Source organism: Penicillium atrosanguineum (assembly GCF_028827265.1).
Source record: "Penicillium atrosanguineum strain IBT 20685 chromosome Unknown utg000001l_segment0_segment0, whole genome shotgun sequence".
NCBI classification, from domain to species: domain Eukaryota; kingdom Fungi; phylum Ascomycota; class Eurotiomycetes; order Eurotiales; family Aspergillaceae; genus Penicillium; species Penicillium atrosanguineum.
The window spans coordinates 2,033,749-2,047,724 of record NW_026623133.1 but is presented as its reverse complement, the minus strand read 5'-3'; the positions used below and the strand labels follow the sequence as shown (position 1 = coordinate 2,047,724).

At 48.4% G+C, this 13,976-nt stretch overlaps 4 protein-coding genes across 4 annotated transcripts; 1 reads left to right on the top strand and 3 right to left on the bottom strand.

The window, feature by feature from the left end:
- Window positions 1–331: 331 nt before the first annotated feature.
- Window positions 332–1,784, top strand: N7443_000790 (uncharacterized protein; the record flags this gene model as incomplete). The annotated part of the gene is made up of 6 exons (XM_056880846.1): window positions 332–375; window positions 429–1,087; window positions 1,147–1,305; window positions 1,356–1,566; window positions 1,623–1,680; window positions 1,743–1,784. The coding sequence occupies 6 exons, from the start codon at window positions 332–334 to the stop codon at window positions 1,782–1,784; spliced, it is 1,173 nt and encodes a 390-aa protein (XP_056746084.1).
- A 304-nt stretch (window positions 1,785–2,088) lies between these two features.
- Window positions 2,089–3,117, bottom strand: N7443_000789 (uncharacterized protein; the record flags this gene model as incomplete). Its single annotated transcript, XM_056880845.1, has 5 exons — window positions 2,089–2,207; window positions 2,257–2,449; window positions 2,504–2,665; window positions 2,717–3,034; window positions 3,082–3,117. The coding sequence occupies 5 exons, from the start codon at window positions 3,115–3,117 to the stop codon at window positions 2,089–2,091; spliced, it is 828 nt and encodes a 275-aa protein (XP_056746083.1).
- A 3,282-nt stretch (window positions 3,118–6,399) lies between these two features.
- Window positions 6,400–7,830, bottom strand: N7443_000788 (hirsutellin A toxin; the record flags this gene model as incomplete). Its single annotated transcript, XM_056880844.1, has 1 exon — window positions 6,400–7,830. The coding sequence occupies one exon, from the start codon at window positions 7,828–7,830 to the stop codon at window positions 6,400–6,402; it is 1,431 nt and encodes a 476-aa protein (XP_056746082.1).
- A 1,719-nt stretch (window positions 7,831–9,549) lies between these two features.
- Window positions 9,550–13,769, bottom strand: N7443_000787 (uncharacterized protein; the record flags this gene model as incomplete). The annotated part of the gene is made up of 5 exons (XM_056880843.1): window positions 9,550–10,448; window positions 10,503–12,018; window positions 12,057–12,567; window positions 12,634–12,931; window positions 12,998–13,769. The coding sequence occupies 5 exons, from the start codon at window positions 13,767–13,769 to the stop codon at window positions 9,550–9,552; spliced, it is 3,996 nt and encodes a 1,331-aa protein (XP_056746081.1).
- Window positions 13,770–13,976: the final 207 nt, after the last annotated feature.

Sequence of the window (13,976 nt, the reverse complement as noted above, 5' to 3'; positions counted from 1 at the left end):
CAACGATTTCAACACGGTCGAAGATTTGCCATGGCTGTCGGTGGGGTATGTGGTGGATGATATGATATGACTGAGCATTAGAGGAAGTCGCCGGCTAAAAATCTCTGCTCTATATAGGTTCATGATTGGGGGAATGGCAATGGTACTACCATTTGGTAAGCTATATACCCTTTTCGATGCCAAGTGGGTTTTCATTATATCCACCGTCGTGTTCATGGCAGCCTCTGCACTCTGTGGCGGGGCGCCTAACATGGACGCCGAGATTATCGAACGAGTCTTTGCTGGTGCGGGTGGTAATTGAATGTACTTTGTCCTTCTTGCTCTGATTTCCATGAACACCACCAGCCAGGAACGGCCGAATTACCTAAGCTTAAGGTGAGCCTATACTTCCTAAAGTTAGCTGATGGTACACTGACATTTAATCCTAGCGGCTTGGTCTGGGGACTTGGGACGGTCCTGGGTCCTGTTGTCGGCGGTGGCTTTGAGCTATATACCTGGCGCTGGGCATTCTACATCAACCTGCTGTTTGGCGCCATCTTACTGCCAACCTTTATATTCGTTATTCCATCTAACGACCCGCTACCAGGGACGTCACGATGGCGGAAACTGGCCAGCTTCGACTGGGTGGGCACCATAATCAGTGTCGGAGCATTCACCACTCTGGTTATGGCCATCAACTTCGGCGGGACCCTATATCCATGGAATAGCGGGCAGACAATTGCCCTATTTGTTTTCTCCGGAGCCCTGTGGATTATTCTCGGCCTCCAACAAGGCTTTGTTATCGCCACTTCGCTCGAGAGGCGCATTTTAATAATTCATCTGTTTGCTCAGAAGGAGCCAGTCTTACTCTTTATATCTTGTGCGGCAGTTGGCGCGGTATCTTATATCAGTGTCTATTATATTCCTATTTATTTCCAGTTCACTCAAGGAGATAGCGCGATCAGATCTGCCGTCCGCCTACTCCCATTTATATTCCTGCTAATCACCACTATTCCAACTAGGGGAGCCATGATATCTCATATTGGCTACTACAAACCCTGGTACCTAGGCGGCAGCATAGTTGCCCTAATCCCGGCTGTTTTGATGTGTATGTGTCGCGCGAAATGCTCTTTTCCTATGATTATAAGCTAAATATTGAACCAACAGCTACTATTGTCAATGCAGATACCCCATCGGGCATGATTTATGGTCTCGAAGTCTTACTCGGACTCGGAGCTGGCGCCTACGCCCAGGCCGCGTTTGCAGTCATTCAGGCTGTTGTAACCCCGGCCGATGCGCCTAACGGGCTGACTCTTATGTTACTGGGTTCGTCGCTTTGTTTCCTACCAAGTTTCCAACTAACGCAGACTGCGTAGCTCAACTAAGCGGTATGACGCTGGGCCTATCCATCAGCGGTGCCGTATTCGTCAACGTCGCGTCGAATGACCTATTCGCCCTACTCCCGGAATACCCACAATCTCAAGTCAGGCAGATCGTCTCTGGAACCAGTGGCCAGCTGCTCTCGTCGCTGTCTGAGACGCTACGCGATCAAGCGCTTGCTATCATTGTGTCAGCATGGCAGAATATGTAAGTATCGTTGGCTTTCATTTCTGGTGAATGAGATGCTGATTTTTCGGGCAAAGTTTCATCTGTGTGTATGTGGCCGCTGCCGCAAGCTTAGTATGCTCGGTCTTTATGGCGGTAAGTGGTAACGGCTCCTGGAGTGAAACTCATGAAATCATTTTACTGAGTTTTACGTATAGCATAAACGGTGTAACGTCTCGGCCGCCGCCGGCGGTGCGTGAGATATCTGAAACTCCAACATGTCTTTGTGGGTAGGACTTTATTAGGTGACAATACAATTTTGCTCATCGCGTACTACACGAGGATTCCTTAGGTGAATGAGTACTTTGGGGATAGTAATAAAAAAGATCCTCTGTTCTGAAAATAATATTAGAATCAAATAGACAATTTTTCGAAGAACTTTCGAGAAAGCGATCATTTGGTACAAAATTTCTTGTTATTGAACAATTAGTCTTGATGATTAGAATCCAACTCTTTGTATGATTTTATCGACTATGGCTAGCCTCGCTTTGACATGCTATACTACTACCAATCCTGAATCTTTCCATTGCCCGTACTCGCCACCGATTCATTCGCCCAGTACTGCCCACTAATCTGTCCGATGTCACCAATCGCCAGTCGCAGCGGGATCCTCGCTCCTTCCTCTATCGAAAGTTAGTGACACGTCCGCGGGAGCGAAACCCACGCACATACCAACAGACTTGGGCGGCTGACCTGCCTGCGCACCTAGCGGCGTGCCCACCCACCCGGGGCAGCAGCAGTTAATTAGCAGATGAGGATTTTCGCGGGCCAGAATCCGTGTTGCGGCGTTCAGAGCGGCCTTGCTTGTGAAGTAGGCTAAGGAGGGCCAGCCCGACGCAGTCGCAGTGTGCTGGTCTGCTAAGCGCTAGAGTAGGGCGATTAGTCGCACACTGGAAGAGGAAGGGTCGAAGCAACGTACGCTGTACTCGCCGAGCAGAGCGTCTAGGTCGGCAAAGGTGAGGTCGGGACTCAAGAAACGCGCTTGCAAGCGAGGATGGAAGTATTTGAGCTGGCCGGATTGGGACGAGACGTTGACGATGCGGCCGTTCTCGCGCATGATTGGTAAAAAGGCTTGACAGACCTGGGTTTATTAGTGGATCAAGACGAGGAGAGGGTATATCCAGTGCTCTACATTGAGGGTGCCGCGATAGTTCACGTCGAGAGTTTCCTGACGCTGTGCGGCGGTGATGTTCTGTTGGAAATAGTAGAGCCCGGCATTGTTGATGAGGATGTCGCAGCCCCTATGCTCGTTGCCGACCATCGTGCTCAGGGCGGTGATACTGGCCTTGTCGGTGAGGGACAGCTGAGCAGGGCAAATTTGCACAGCTGGGGGAATAGAAAGGCCTAACAAGTCAATAGAACCCCCGGTACGAGAGGCTGCGTACAGAATCAAGGGGCCTGGGAGTTGCTGAACCAACGCAGCACGGATGGCACATCCGATGCCACGGTTCTGAACTCATAATGAGAAGCGATCTGCTACAAGAGGAGGGAACTTACGGCGCCAGTGACTATAGCTACTAGAGGGGTGTCCATGGTTAGACAGCTAGCCACAGACATTCACTGCATTGGTGAATTTTGGGAGAGAAGGAAGAAAGTTACCATTGGCAGCAAGCTGATTAACTTATAAATATTCTTGACTCGTGCCAAGCCCCCAACTCATTGACTACAGTCCCAGCCCCGCGTACTAAGTTGAGAAATGTATGGTTGTGTTTTCTTTAACCCATTAGTAATCTACCACTAAGGGTCATGCAGATCAGCGCATACCCGGCCGCTCCAAGTATCCTGCACCGTAAAAAGGGTCTCAACGGGACAGAGAAGCTCTAGTGTGACGATGCTAGTGCCTTACTACAAACGGCTCTTCAACAGCAATCGCCTTGATAGAATCTTATATCAAGCCACTCATTGTGATCCTCTGACCATTAATAGCTTGTACGCTCTTCCATATATCTGACAAGTAGAACAAAACGTGATTACTTGTTATCAACAAGTATTATACCCAACACCGCAAGTCAGCCTGGCTAAGCATCCACTTCACCCCTTCCACGACATTCTGATGAAACGTCTCCGAGCTCTGTAGTTGTTCCAACAGCCAGAAGTAATGCGGCATGTCTGGATAAGTATGAAACATGTTTCGGATTCTGTATAGCGTTGGTAAGAGCCAGAAACGCCTCCAGTGTTCGACTCACCCGAGTTTATCGAGCTGATACTTGAAGACGATCGAATCGTCCGAGCCGGGTCTGCTTCATAGATAGCCTGATAGACTGGGGGCAGACAGGAGATCCCAGGATGCAAGCACGGGAAGGCGTACGTAAGGTCCCTCGCGTTCACTAATATCTCTGTCAATGCTTCAAACGAACCAGTCAGGGATTTAGTCAGTGAAATGGCCAGGGAGGGCAATATGTCACGGAAGAACCATAATTACATGGCCCATGACATCGACGATCTATTACAGGAAGTCCTTGGAACACAGAACTAGCTGAAGGATTGGAGGGTCTTGTGGAGTAGCCAGACTATCTGCGAACTGAAAACCTGGGCTTTGAACTCGATGAGACACTCCCGTCATCTGGCTGTTCTTGAGATGGTATCAGGTCCTTTGTATAATACTAGCACTAATTCAAATGCTATATCGCGTCGAGAGAATATGACTCGGCTTATATGCGCAATTTGAACTCACCGTCTTCGGCCAAGGAACAGGGGTTGAGAATCATCGATATGTGATAAGTCTTCTAGTGTCGATCACTCTTATTGCTGGAGTCTTTTGGGATATTCAATTCGTGACTGGACTCGCCCAATACGATCCGACATTGCTTTTTTGGACAAGGTCAGAGTCCGGAAGAGGCCAGCATGGCCGGCCGAGGTTTCATCGGTAAGTTCCCGCTACCACCAATCATGGATTGGATGAAACTAGTTCCTTTGCAAAGTCCCACCCCTGACTGGATTATAAAGAGAAGTGATTGCCCAAATGAATTGATTTGTAGGATTTGCATGCTGCAAAACAATAATTGACAAAATGATGCGCCGTGATAATACAAGAGATCTTTTTTTGAGAGATAGCTTAGCTTCCATCGTCTATTCCACCGTCTATTCCATCCCCATGCCTCTAATCCAGTACAGACTTGCCATGGGTGTAAGCATGCAGCAAGGATGCACCCGTCGTCCACTCACGTGTTGCCCCGAGGCACCATCACAATCTCCCTTATTTCCACCTGACACAAGTCCGCCGGGCTTTATTTAGCATAGGGCCGGCAAGTCCCCCAAGAAGGAGGCCTGAATTCCACAGCCTGCTCGGGAGTTGTGCGAAAGCTTTCTGAGAAAATATCAGCCACTGATGTCCCTCATCACACGACCTAAGGCAGCACTGCATGAAGTCCGCGCAGCCAATTATTTGACCAAATCGCCCCTTGCTTGTGATATGGGCACGGGGTTCGACGTACCTGACAGTCCATATACTGGTTTGTTTTCCCTGGACTTCTCAAATGCTTTCCAAATGTCTTCACATCTCCAGTTCCAAGCATCGGCCCTGCCACAGAACATCCAGCAATCGAAAACAAGAGCTCGGATGAGAGTCTTGCAAGATCCCTTTGGATCCTCGGCGCTACATGCGACTTCGTTTTCTGCATGTTCTTGAAGTTCGATGACGAGGTTCCTTTCTCGGTCTGTTGCCAATTCGGGCCCTGAGTGGTCATACAAAATGGAGGCAACTACCGTGAACTCGTGCTCCAGGATTTCTGTGATCACACAAGTATCAGCAAGTCTGCTTGAAAAGTATATATAAAAAGGGGGATGTGCGCTGTTCATTTTCTGACCTGGGGCTTCGGGGTATGGGACTCGAGTGTCGAAGCTCGCCGCTGGCAAAATCTCCATTTTTGAGTCGCGTGGAGTGGAGGTTGTTCAGCCTTTGCCTTGTCGTCTTGTGGATGGTGAATACTGATGGTGAAAGAACAGGTGAACGTGGGAGCTTTATGTTTCCCCTGGATTCATCACTCGATATCGCAGGATAAGAAAGCGAGATTCTGCCTTGGCTTGACTCACTGTGGATCTCAACCTTAAACAAATTGTCCGACATTGCATTTGTTAGGCTTCGGAGCTAATATGGCGCCGATAGGGCCGTGGCTATGCCATCACCGCAGAGATTTCGACCTCTATTGCTTCGCTCTGACACTCAAATGGCAGTTCCGCAAGCAACATGACGCGTCACGTTTTTGGATATTAGCTATCCCAAGATAACAATTCGCTTTGTTCAGCTTCTTCATGGTATACATTGCCATATATTGTCCAATGTGTGGTGTCTTTTGTGAACAACCCTACCCCTATTTTCCAATCCCGAGCTCAAATTGACAGGGATTCTCGGGGTGCTTTTGTTGAGAACACCGTGATGATGTGCGACGCGATTTCATTGGATCGGGGAAACCGAAAACGACTCTAAACGCGCCGACATCCCACTGATTCTATGTGATCTATCGATTTGTTCGGTCGGGAGCACCAATGAATGCTGCAGAGGTTCACGGAGTTCTTGGTCCTGACGAGTTTTGGGGAGTTCGATTGACGATCATAGTCAGACTTGGGCCTTTTACCTACTCATCACAACCGATTTTGAGGCTATGAGTCAACACGTCGCACCTTGTGATAAAGAATACAGCGTACAGAGTCATTTTTTGACTAACAAGAGAGTGAAACATTTGAAATTGGCTTGTTTAGGCTGGCATAGGATCATTCTGGGCCCAGAAAAGACGCGAGACTATCGAAAGCGAAAAGCAAAAAGCAAAGAGCAAAATCAAAACTTTTGGGCTTTTGGGCTGTTGGCCTTTTGAGCTTTCACTTGTATTCCATCCATGTCACCTTTTTTTGGGATCGGAAATTGGGCGTAACAATTAACTCTTCGATGATTCTGTTCACTTCCTGTCTTTCGCGTACAACATCTCTGATCATTCCGCGGCTCGACATGGCGAAAGCTAGCTTGATTGGTCGCTGGTCATGATTTTCAAACAAGTTCCACAATTCGTCCAGAATGGCTTTGTCTTTGTTGTCTAATTCGTTTCCCTTTGTCAACATGCCGTGTTGGCGCGCCCTTGAGAGCCATTCGAGACCCTTCATCGGATTCTTCTGAGATGGGGTACTGGCAAGCTTTAGTTTCCACACGAATGAAGACCGAAGAAGCTTATCCATCCACAAGATTGTGCTCATCAGTATCTGCATTTTTCTTTTCGCGGGAACTGCTTCTTTCTCCAGGATGGCCTCGTCCTGGCTGTTGTGGCACAGCAATACCCGATCGATCAGATAGAGCACAATGTTGAATTCCACAGGCCCATAAAGTCGTCTGATTTCCTCGTACTTGGAGTCGGGCCCGTCGCAAAAATTGTAGGATTTGATAAGCTTATGCAAAGAGCCTGGGGTGCTTTTGTCGATCGATTCGAGGAGATATCTCAATGCTTCAGAAGACACACCCCTGTGGTCAATGTATTCAACCCCGCATTCTGCCTTGATAAGCTTTCGGAAACATGTCCCGACTTCATCATTGGTCTCAAACTTTCGGTTACTTTCCTCCTCTTCGCGGACTGCGAATTTTTGCATTTCGATCGTGACCTCTCTAACACCTTCCAAGCCTACACGAAGTTTTCTGAGCATCGCCCCTTGACTTTCATGGGTTGGAACTTCCGATTTGTATATGGAATGCGCATATCTGGCCCATATGTCGTCCAGGATAGATCTCACTTGTATTTCAATCATCGTACCAGCTGCGAAGCGTCGATCTGCTGCCGAGAGATCCTCAAAATGTTCCTGAAAGATCTTTGGCTTCACAAAGCCACGGTAGTGGGTGCCAATATAATCGGGGAGTGGTAATTGATAGCCCCATTCACCAATTGGCTGGTTTTGTGTATGCTCTTGGCCACCCGAGTGACATTTCACGTCTTGAATGTCGAAAATGCTCTCCAGAAGCACTTTGATTTCATGCTGATCCGTCGGATAATGAAAGATAATGCGAACACCGCAGACATCGACGATATCATCTTCTATATCCTCGACAGAGGAATATTGAGCATTACCTTTACGCTGATTCAGCTTTTTCCAAAGGCTTTGATGGTCCTTAACCCGGCTCTCTGTGAAATGAGATATTTCCTGTTCAGCCAGGGTAAAGTGGCATTCATTTTCAACTGCCACGAGAAGGCTTTTGTAAAATGATATTTTCTCGACGTATTGGTTGAAAAAAGAGCTGATCACTGAATCGGCTTTCGATCTGTCGTCCATGTTGATATCTGGGCTCATGTTTCCGAAAGCGTTTTGGAATATTGAACCGAGATTGACAAGAAATAGTTGAAGCTATGAATGGAGGCTTTATTCTGAAGAGAAGATTCTGATTTAAATCTATGTTGCAAAAAAAGGCTTTATGTTACGGCGACTTATTTATAATTCCATTTACCACCGGAAATAGAGCCCAATTCCAGACAATGTCAACCCGTCCTCGTTGCAAACAAAAGTCGGTATAGCTTTGAGGCTTTCAAGAGCAGGTTTCGCTGAAAGGTTTTCACCGATGGTGTGAAGGGCAGCAAGGGTTGACGTGACAATCAGGCAAGGAAACTAGAGGTTATTCGCTACCAAGAGTCTTTCTACCTTTGCCCGGGTTATACAAATGCAGGTCAGCCGTAGGAATGGCATACTTTGGCGCCCGAGATCTTCCACCTCTATCGTTGAATCGGATCATGCATGCACTGGGGGGAGGATTGCATATTTAGCGCTTATTCTCGAGACTATGGTATCCCTGATTTGTGGGATGACGCTGCATGAACCGTCGTTGGCCCCCAAAATCGGGCTACCCTGGTTTCTACCCGAGGTTATGGTGTGTACGGATCAAATCCTTCGAGAGTCTCGATGGAACTGCAGATTAAAAACGATGCTCGAATTTGATAGATCCTTTGATCATCAATACCTTAATTATACTTTCGATGCAGACTCAACGGGTAACTATGGGTCGTAATAGAAAGAGGCAAATAGGGTCTGAGGGGCCGCGCGGGGCCTGCGGATAAAGACAAAATTCTCAAGAAGTGGGGAAGAAGGTCATCCATGTCAACAATAGACACATTCTATCTGTGGTATAATGCTGCTCTCAGTTTGGATGGCTTGAGCCTACCGCACCATGCCACGCGACACCGTCTCAAACTTGGTATGGTATCCAATGGATCATGTCGTGCATGCAAACAAGGGCTCGGCCTGCACTAATAGGACCCCGGGAGAAGGAGTAGGCGGCTGCTGTCACTATTATGGTCTTTCATAATGCTCTAATTGCACCCGGGTTTCACAAATAGGAGGAACTTGCCGACATGGCAGCAGTTATCCAATAGAAGCAATCCGTTGAGAGTCCATTTGGCAAGGGTGGCATGCATCTATATCAGACGTAAATGCCTGACAACGGGTCGAAATTTTCACCTTGCAGCTCAGCAGCAACCCTCTAACTAAAGCCCACCTATCAAAGGCTTCTCTCTGTGAAAGTTCTGACGCCTTGTTGGCGTTAATAACCAGAATCCTAGACAGCCGGCTCATCAGTTACCCAAGAGCCGCTCACCGCTTGAAATGTTCTCAAAAAGGCACTGTAACAGTACTTAGTAAATGTGGCTCCAATCAATATAGGCTGCTGTGACGCAATACTAAAGTGAAGAGGCTGGATCGTCGTAATTGGGAAGAAATAATTCAAGCCAGGAAGAGCAGGAAAGAGTGGAGAAGACAAGGTAAGCATGTGCTCATTTAGTGCCTCGGAGATCAATAATTTGTCTTAGATCCAGGTACTTAGCTAGGTAGATCCACGTTAAGACCATATTTTATTTAGGGAAAAGTTCGTAGGATTCTAATGGGCTTTCGACTCACACTTAGTAGGATCTACTATCATAACTCTCACCCCGTTCTCAATTCCCCTGCCCCGGTCTCCAGACTTATATTCTATAACAATACACTGAATATGCAAAGAAGGCCGTCTCAAGGAGTCTCTGTGTCGAGAGTTTGTGCCAAGACCATTTCATAGTAGCGGCCACAACGTGCTACGAGATCATCATGTGTGCCCTCCTCCACTACTTGTCCGCGGTGAAGCACAAAGATGCGATCACACTGCTTTATTGTAGACAACCGATGGGCTACTGAGATGACAGTTCGAAAGTCATTCTTGTGTGTTATAGCCTCAAAGGCCTGTTGAACCAGAACCTCGCTTTCCGTATCAAGAGCGCTAGTTGCCTCGTCAAATAGTAGAATGTCTGGCTCACGGATCAGGGCTCGTGCAATGGCAAGACGTTGGCGCTGGCCTCCACTGAGTGACATGCCATGGCTACCAATATTGGTGTGGTAACCCTCTGGAAGACTCATAATGAAGTCGTGAATATGAGCTAACTTGCAGGCACGAATGATTGCCTCGTCGCCTTTCATCCCCAATTCCGATTCAACATTGGCAGCTTGACTAGGTAGTTGTCCTAGCAATATGTTGTCACGAATAGACCCTTGGTACAATGTGGTGTCCTGGGATACCAAGCCTAAACGTGAACGATGATTCTGTACGTCTAACTGCTGCACTGGGGCGCCGCCAATTAGAACGTTGCCTAGTTCTACATCGTAGAATCGCTCCAGAAGGGCAATTATAGTGCTCTTGCCACACCCTGATGCACCGACAATGCCAACAGACTCGCCTTTCTTGATTTTGAAGCTGATGTTGCGCAGCACTGGAATGTCGGGGCGACTGGGGTAAGAAAAGGACACATCCTTGAATTCAATTGCAGTCCCGTTCTCTGATATGGGCACCTGAAAATCTCCTATCGACCCATTAATAGGTGGGTTAGACCTGCGAAGGTCGATAATATGGTTGGCCGATGAATGTGCCTCGGAGAGATCTAACATTTTCCGTTAGTTTGTATGAAAAGTCAAATATAATAAGTATAACGTACCAGAGGTGAATCCGAACATGAAGCCGGCAGTCTGCATCCCCATGCTAATGGCGATGAAAACGATAAAAAAAGTGGCAACACTGCACTTGCCCTCAGACAAAAGCTTGCCTCCATACCAGAACGAGAAAGCGGAGACAGCGAGACTGATACTCTCGCTAAAAGCGAATAGAAGCATGCTGAGAAGTTTATGACGCATTTCGAGTTTTGCTGATTCACTCAGTCTTTTCTCGTATTCATCAATGACTTTATGCTCGAGAGCGAGGCTTGACACGGTCCGAATGGCCCCTACCGCTTCAGAAGCGAAGCGAGCGGCTTCCTGGTATATCGCTGTCACGCGATCTTGGTTGCTCATCTCCATGCGCATCCTAAAGTAGCCAGCTCCGAACAAAAGTGGCACACCCAGCGCTATGACAGGGAGTGCGAGTTCCCATCCAACCACTAGGGATAGGATGCAGCACCCTATGACGTTGAAAAATACGAGCAGGATCAGGGCTACGTTGGTTGACAACAGTAGCTGTAGGTGGAGAGGGTGCATGGAGAGGCGGCTCGTCATTTCTGCGGCGCTGTGGCCCTTCAAATCGAAGAAGGCAACGTCTTGATGTATCATGGACTCAAAATATTCACGTCGATACTGACGGGTTGCGCGGAACGAGGCCACCGTCCACCAAAAGCCAACTCCCCAGTAGACCACCAAAACGCCGAGGCCGAACACGAAATACATGAGTGCCCAGAAATTACCCCTGTCAATAAGATTCTGGCCGCGAGGCAGTTGCAGCGTGGAAACGCTCTTGCCAAAGAGTATGGCCTGCGCAGGAAAAGCGCCACCGCTACCGGCGGATGATATCACGCCGGCCAAGAAGAGAAACCACAAGTGTCGCTGCTCTTGGAAAATGATGATAGCAATACAACGGACCAGTGAGAGCCTTTTGATGATATCAGCATCCTCGGACTTTTGTTCCACTATTGAGGGCCTTGGCTTAACATTAACTTCGGACACTGGGACGGTGTCTGTGCCAGATCTCGAAACCGAGCGAGATGGCCGCAGTGCGGGCAGCTCATTGTCTGTCTTAGCTACGCATCCAATAGCACGCTTATCACACTGGGAATCTTTGAAGACGTGCATAGCTTCATCGTTGGTGTCCAGCGTCTGCGAGTGGACGAGTTTATGATATGAGCCCTTGTCCGCCAGGAGTTGTTGATGGGTGCCTTGCTCGATAACTTTGCCATGAGAGAGAACAATAATCTTATCAGCTCTCTGCACAGTGGAAAGCTTATGGGCAATCATGATGGTGGTGCGGGATTTAGAGACATTATCCAGAGCGGCTTGGACGTTTTTTTCCGCGGTGGGATCTAGGGCCGACGTGGCCTCGTCTAAAAGAAGAATGCGAGGGTTGGAGATGACGACACGGGCGATGGCAATGCGTTGTTTCTGACCGCCACTGAGGAGTTGGCCGCGCTCGCCAACGAGGGTATCATATTTATCAGGAAGATCCTGAATGAAGTCGTCAGCAAAGGCCTGAATGCAGGCTTGGCGGACGATTTCTCTTTTTCCACCTCAGGCAGTGAGTCCATGCTGGTACCGTATAGACCATGGCCCACGTTGTTATAAATTGAATCGTTGAACAGGACAGGCTCTTGCTGCACCAAGCCAATTTGGCTACGCAACCATCGCACGTTCAAATCAGTAACGGTATGACCACTCACAAGTACTGATCCGGAGTCTGGGTCGAACCAACGCTCAATCAAGCCAACAATGGTACTTTTTCCAGATCCAGACGAGCCAACCAAAGCTGTAGTCCTACCTGCCTCAAAGCTGATGTTAAAGTCTTTGAGAATTGGCAGGGTCGGTCGTGAAGGATAGGCAAACGTAATATTACGCAGCTCAACTTTACTGTCTTGAGGGCCCTCCGGTTTATATCCTCCTTCTACAAGCGGATCAATTTTGGATGGGCGGTCCACCATCTTGAACATTTCCCTTGCCGAGGCCGATGCTCTGGTGAAGCCGCTGAAGCCTGGGGCGACATCGGATGCAGCTTGGGTTGCCAGCAGAACAGATAACAATACTCTATTTTCTCAGTCAATATAGCTGCAAGACCAAAGCTGAAGAATGTGGGTTAGGGATACGTCTTACGTTATCATACCACCACCGCCAGAGCCTATCTCACCCTCATTCAGGAGTTTGGTGCCGTAATACCAAGCCAGAGAGTACGCGCAGTAAGTGGTGAACATCTCAACGCTATATTGAAATCCAATAATAGGGCCCTTTGTAAGACCAAGCCTCTGAGCTTCTGCAAGAGGGTTATCGTACTTTTGGGCCAATCTTTTCCCAATGTTGAGTGCCGTGACCATGCGCATGCTGCTCATGGCCTCTTCGGCCAGGCCACTAGCGGAGTTGTAGACTTCGATAATCTTGCCCTCAATTTTGGCGTCTACGTGGAATGGTCAGTTGGTGATACTAATCGAAGCTTTGGAGGTTCAAGTAGGAGAAAGCTTACCGAGGCTGAAGGTAATATAGAATCCGGCGAATAGTACGGGCAGAGTGGTGGCCGTCACAAGGGTTAGCTTCCATTGCTGAGTGAAGGCAACCACAAAACCGGCGACCAGCATCGAAACAGCTTGAATCAAGCTGCCTATCTTTTCTGTAATTCCGTTTTCGACCATATCCACGTTGGAAGAGATGGTCGTGGTGATGCCTCCGAGAGAGCACGAATCAATATAGGCAATGTCCTGTCGGATCACAGACTTGATGAACTGCTGGCGAAAGGCCCTAGTGGCTCTTATTCCCGAAACACCAAAGCATGATGAATGGATGTAGACGAGCACGTAGCGGGCGATGAAAAGGTAGACGAACCATAGCGCATTGTGAGAGAGAGCATGGTACAAGGCACTGGGTGATTGTTTGCCGGAGCCGAATGAATTAAGCTCATTGATGGACGAGCCAAACACCAGCGTCATACAGGGGAGTGCGGCTCCTGATGTAATCGCGGCGCAGAGACCAATGATGCGCAACGCATGATCGGAGGGAGTTGAGAATTCGTACAAGACGCGGAAGAATGACACCAATGGTCCTTCTTGAGCGTCCTCATCATCCTTGGACACAATCACCACCGTGTTGTGGCCGCTGACGCTGCCAGTGGGGATTTCAGTCCTGCTTCTTGTACTTGTCACTGTATTTAAGCTGTCGGCACTGAATCGTGGCGCGGACAGCAGCGTTACTTGATCACTCGACTCGTCAATGGGAGCCGTGACAGGTGCCGTTCCTCTCATTCCTGTACCTGGTGGGGAGAGCGGGAGAATATTGGAGGAAGAGAAGGGGAGGCGAGGAGGGTGAGAGGAGGAGGAAGACCTTTGCGGAAGAGATTGAGACTCTACTGTAGCGTGGGACTACGATCAGGTGTATTGGATACAGAATTGAGTTTTGCTCAGAAACATAGACAGCTTGGTTAGGCCAGGCTGTTTGGTGCCAGTTATGTT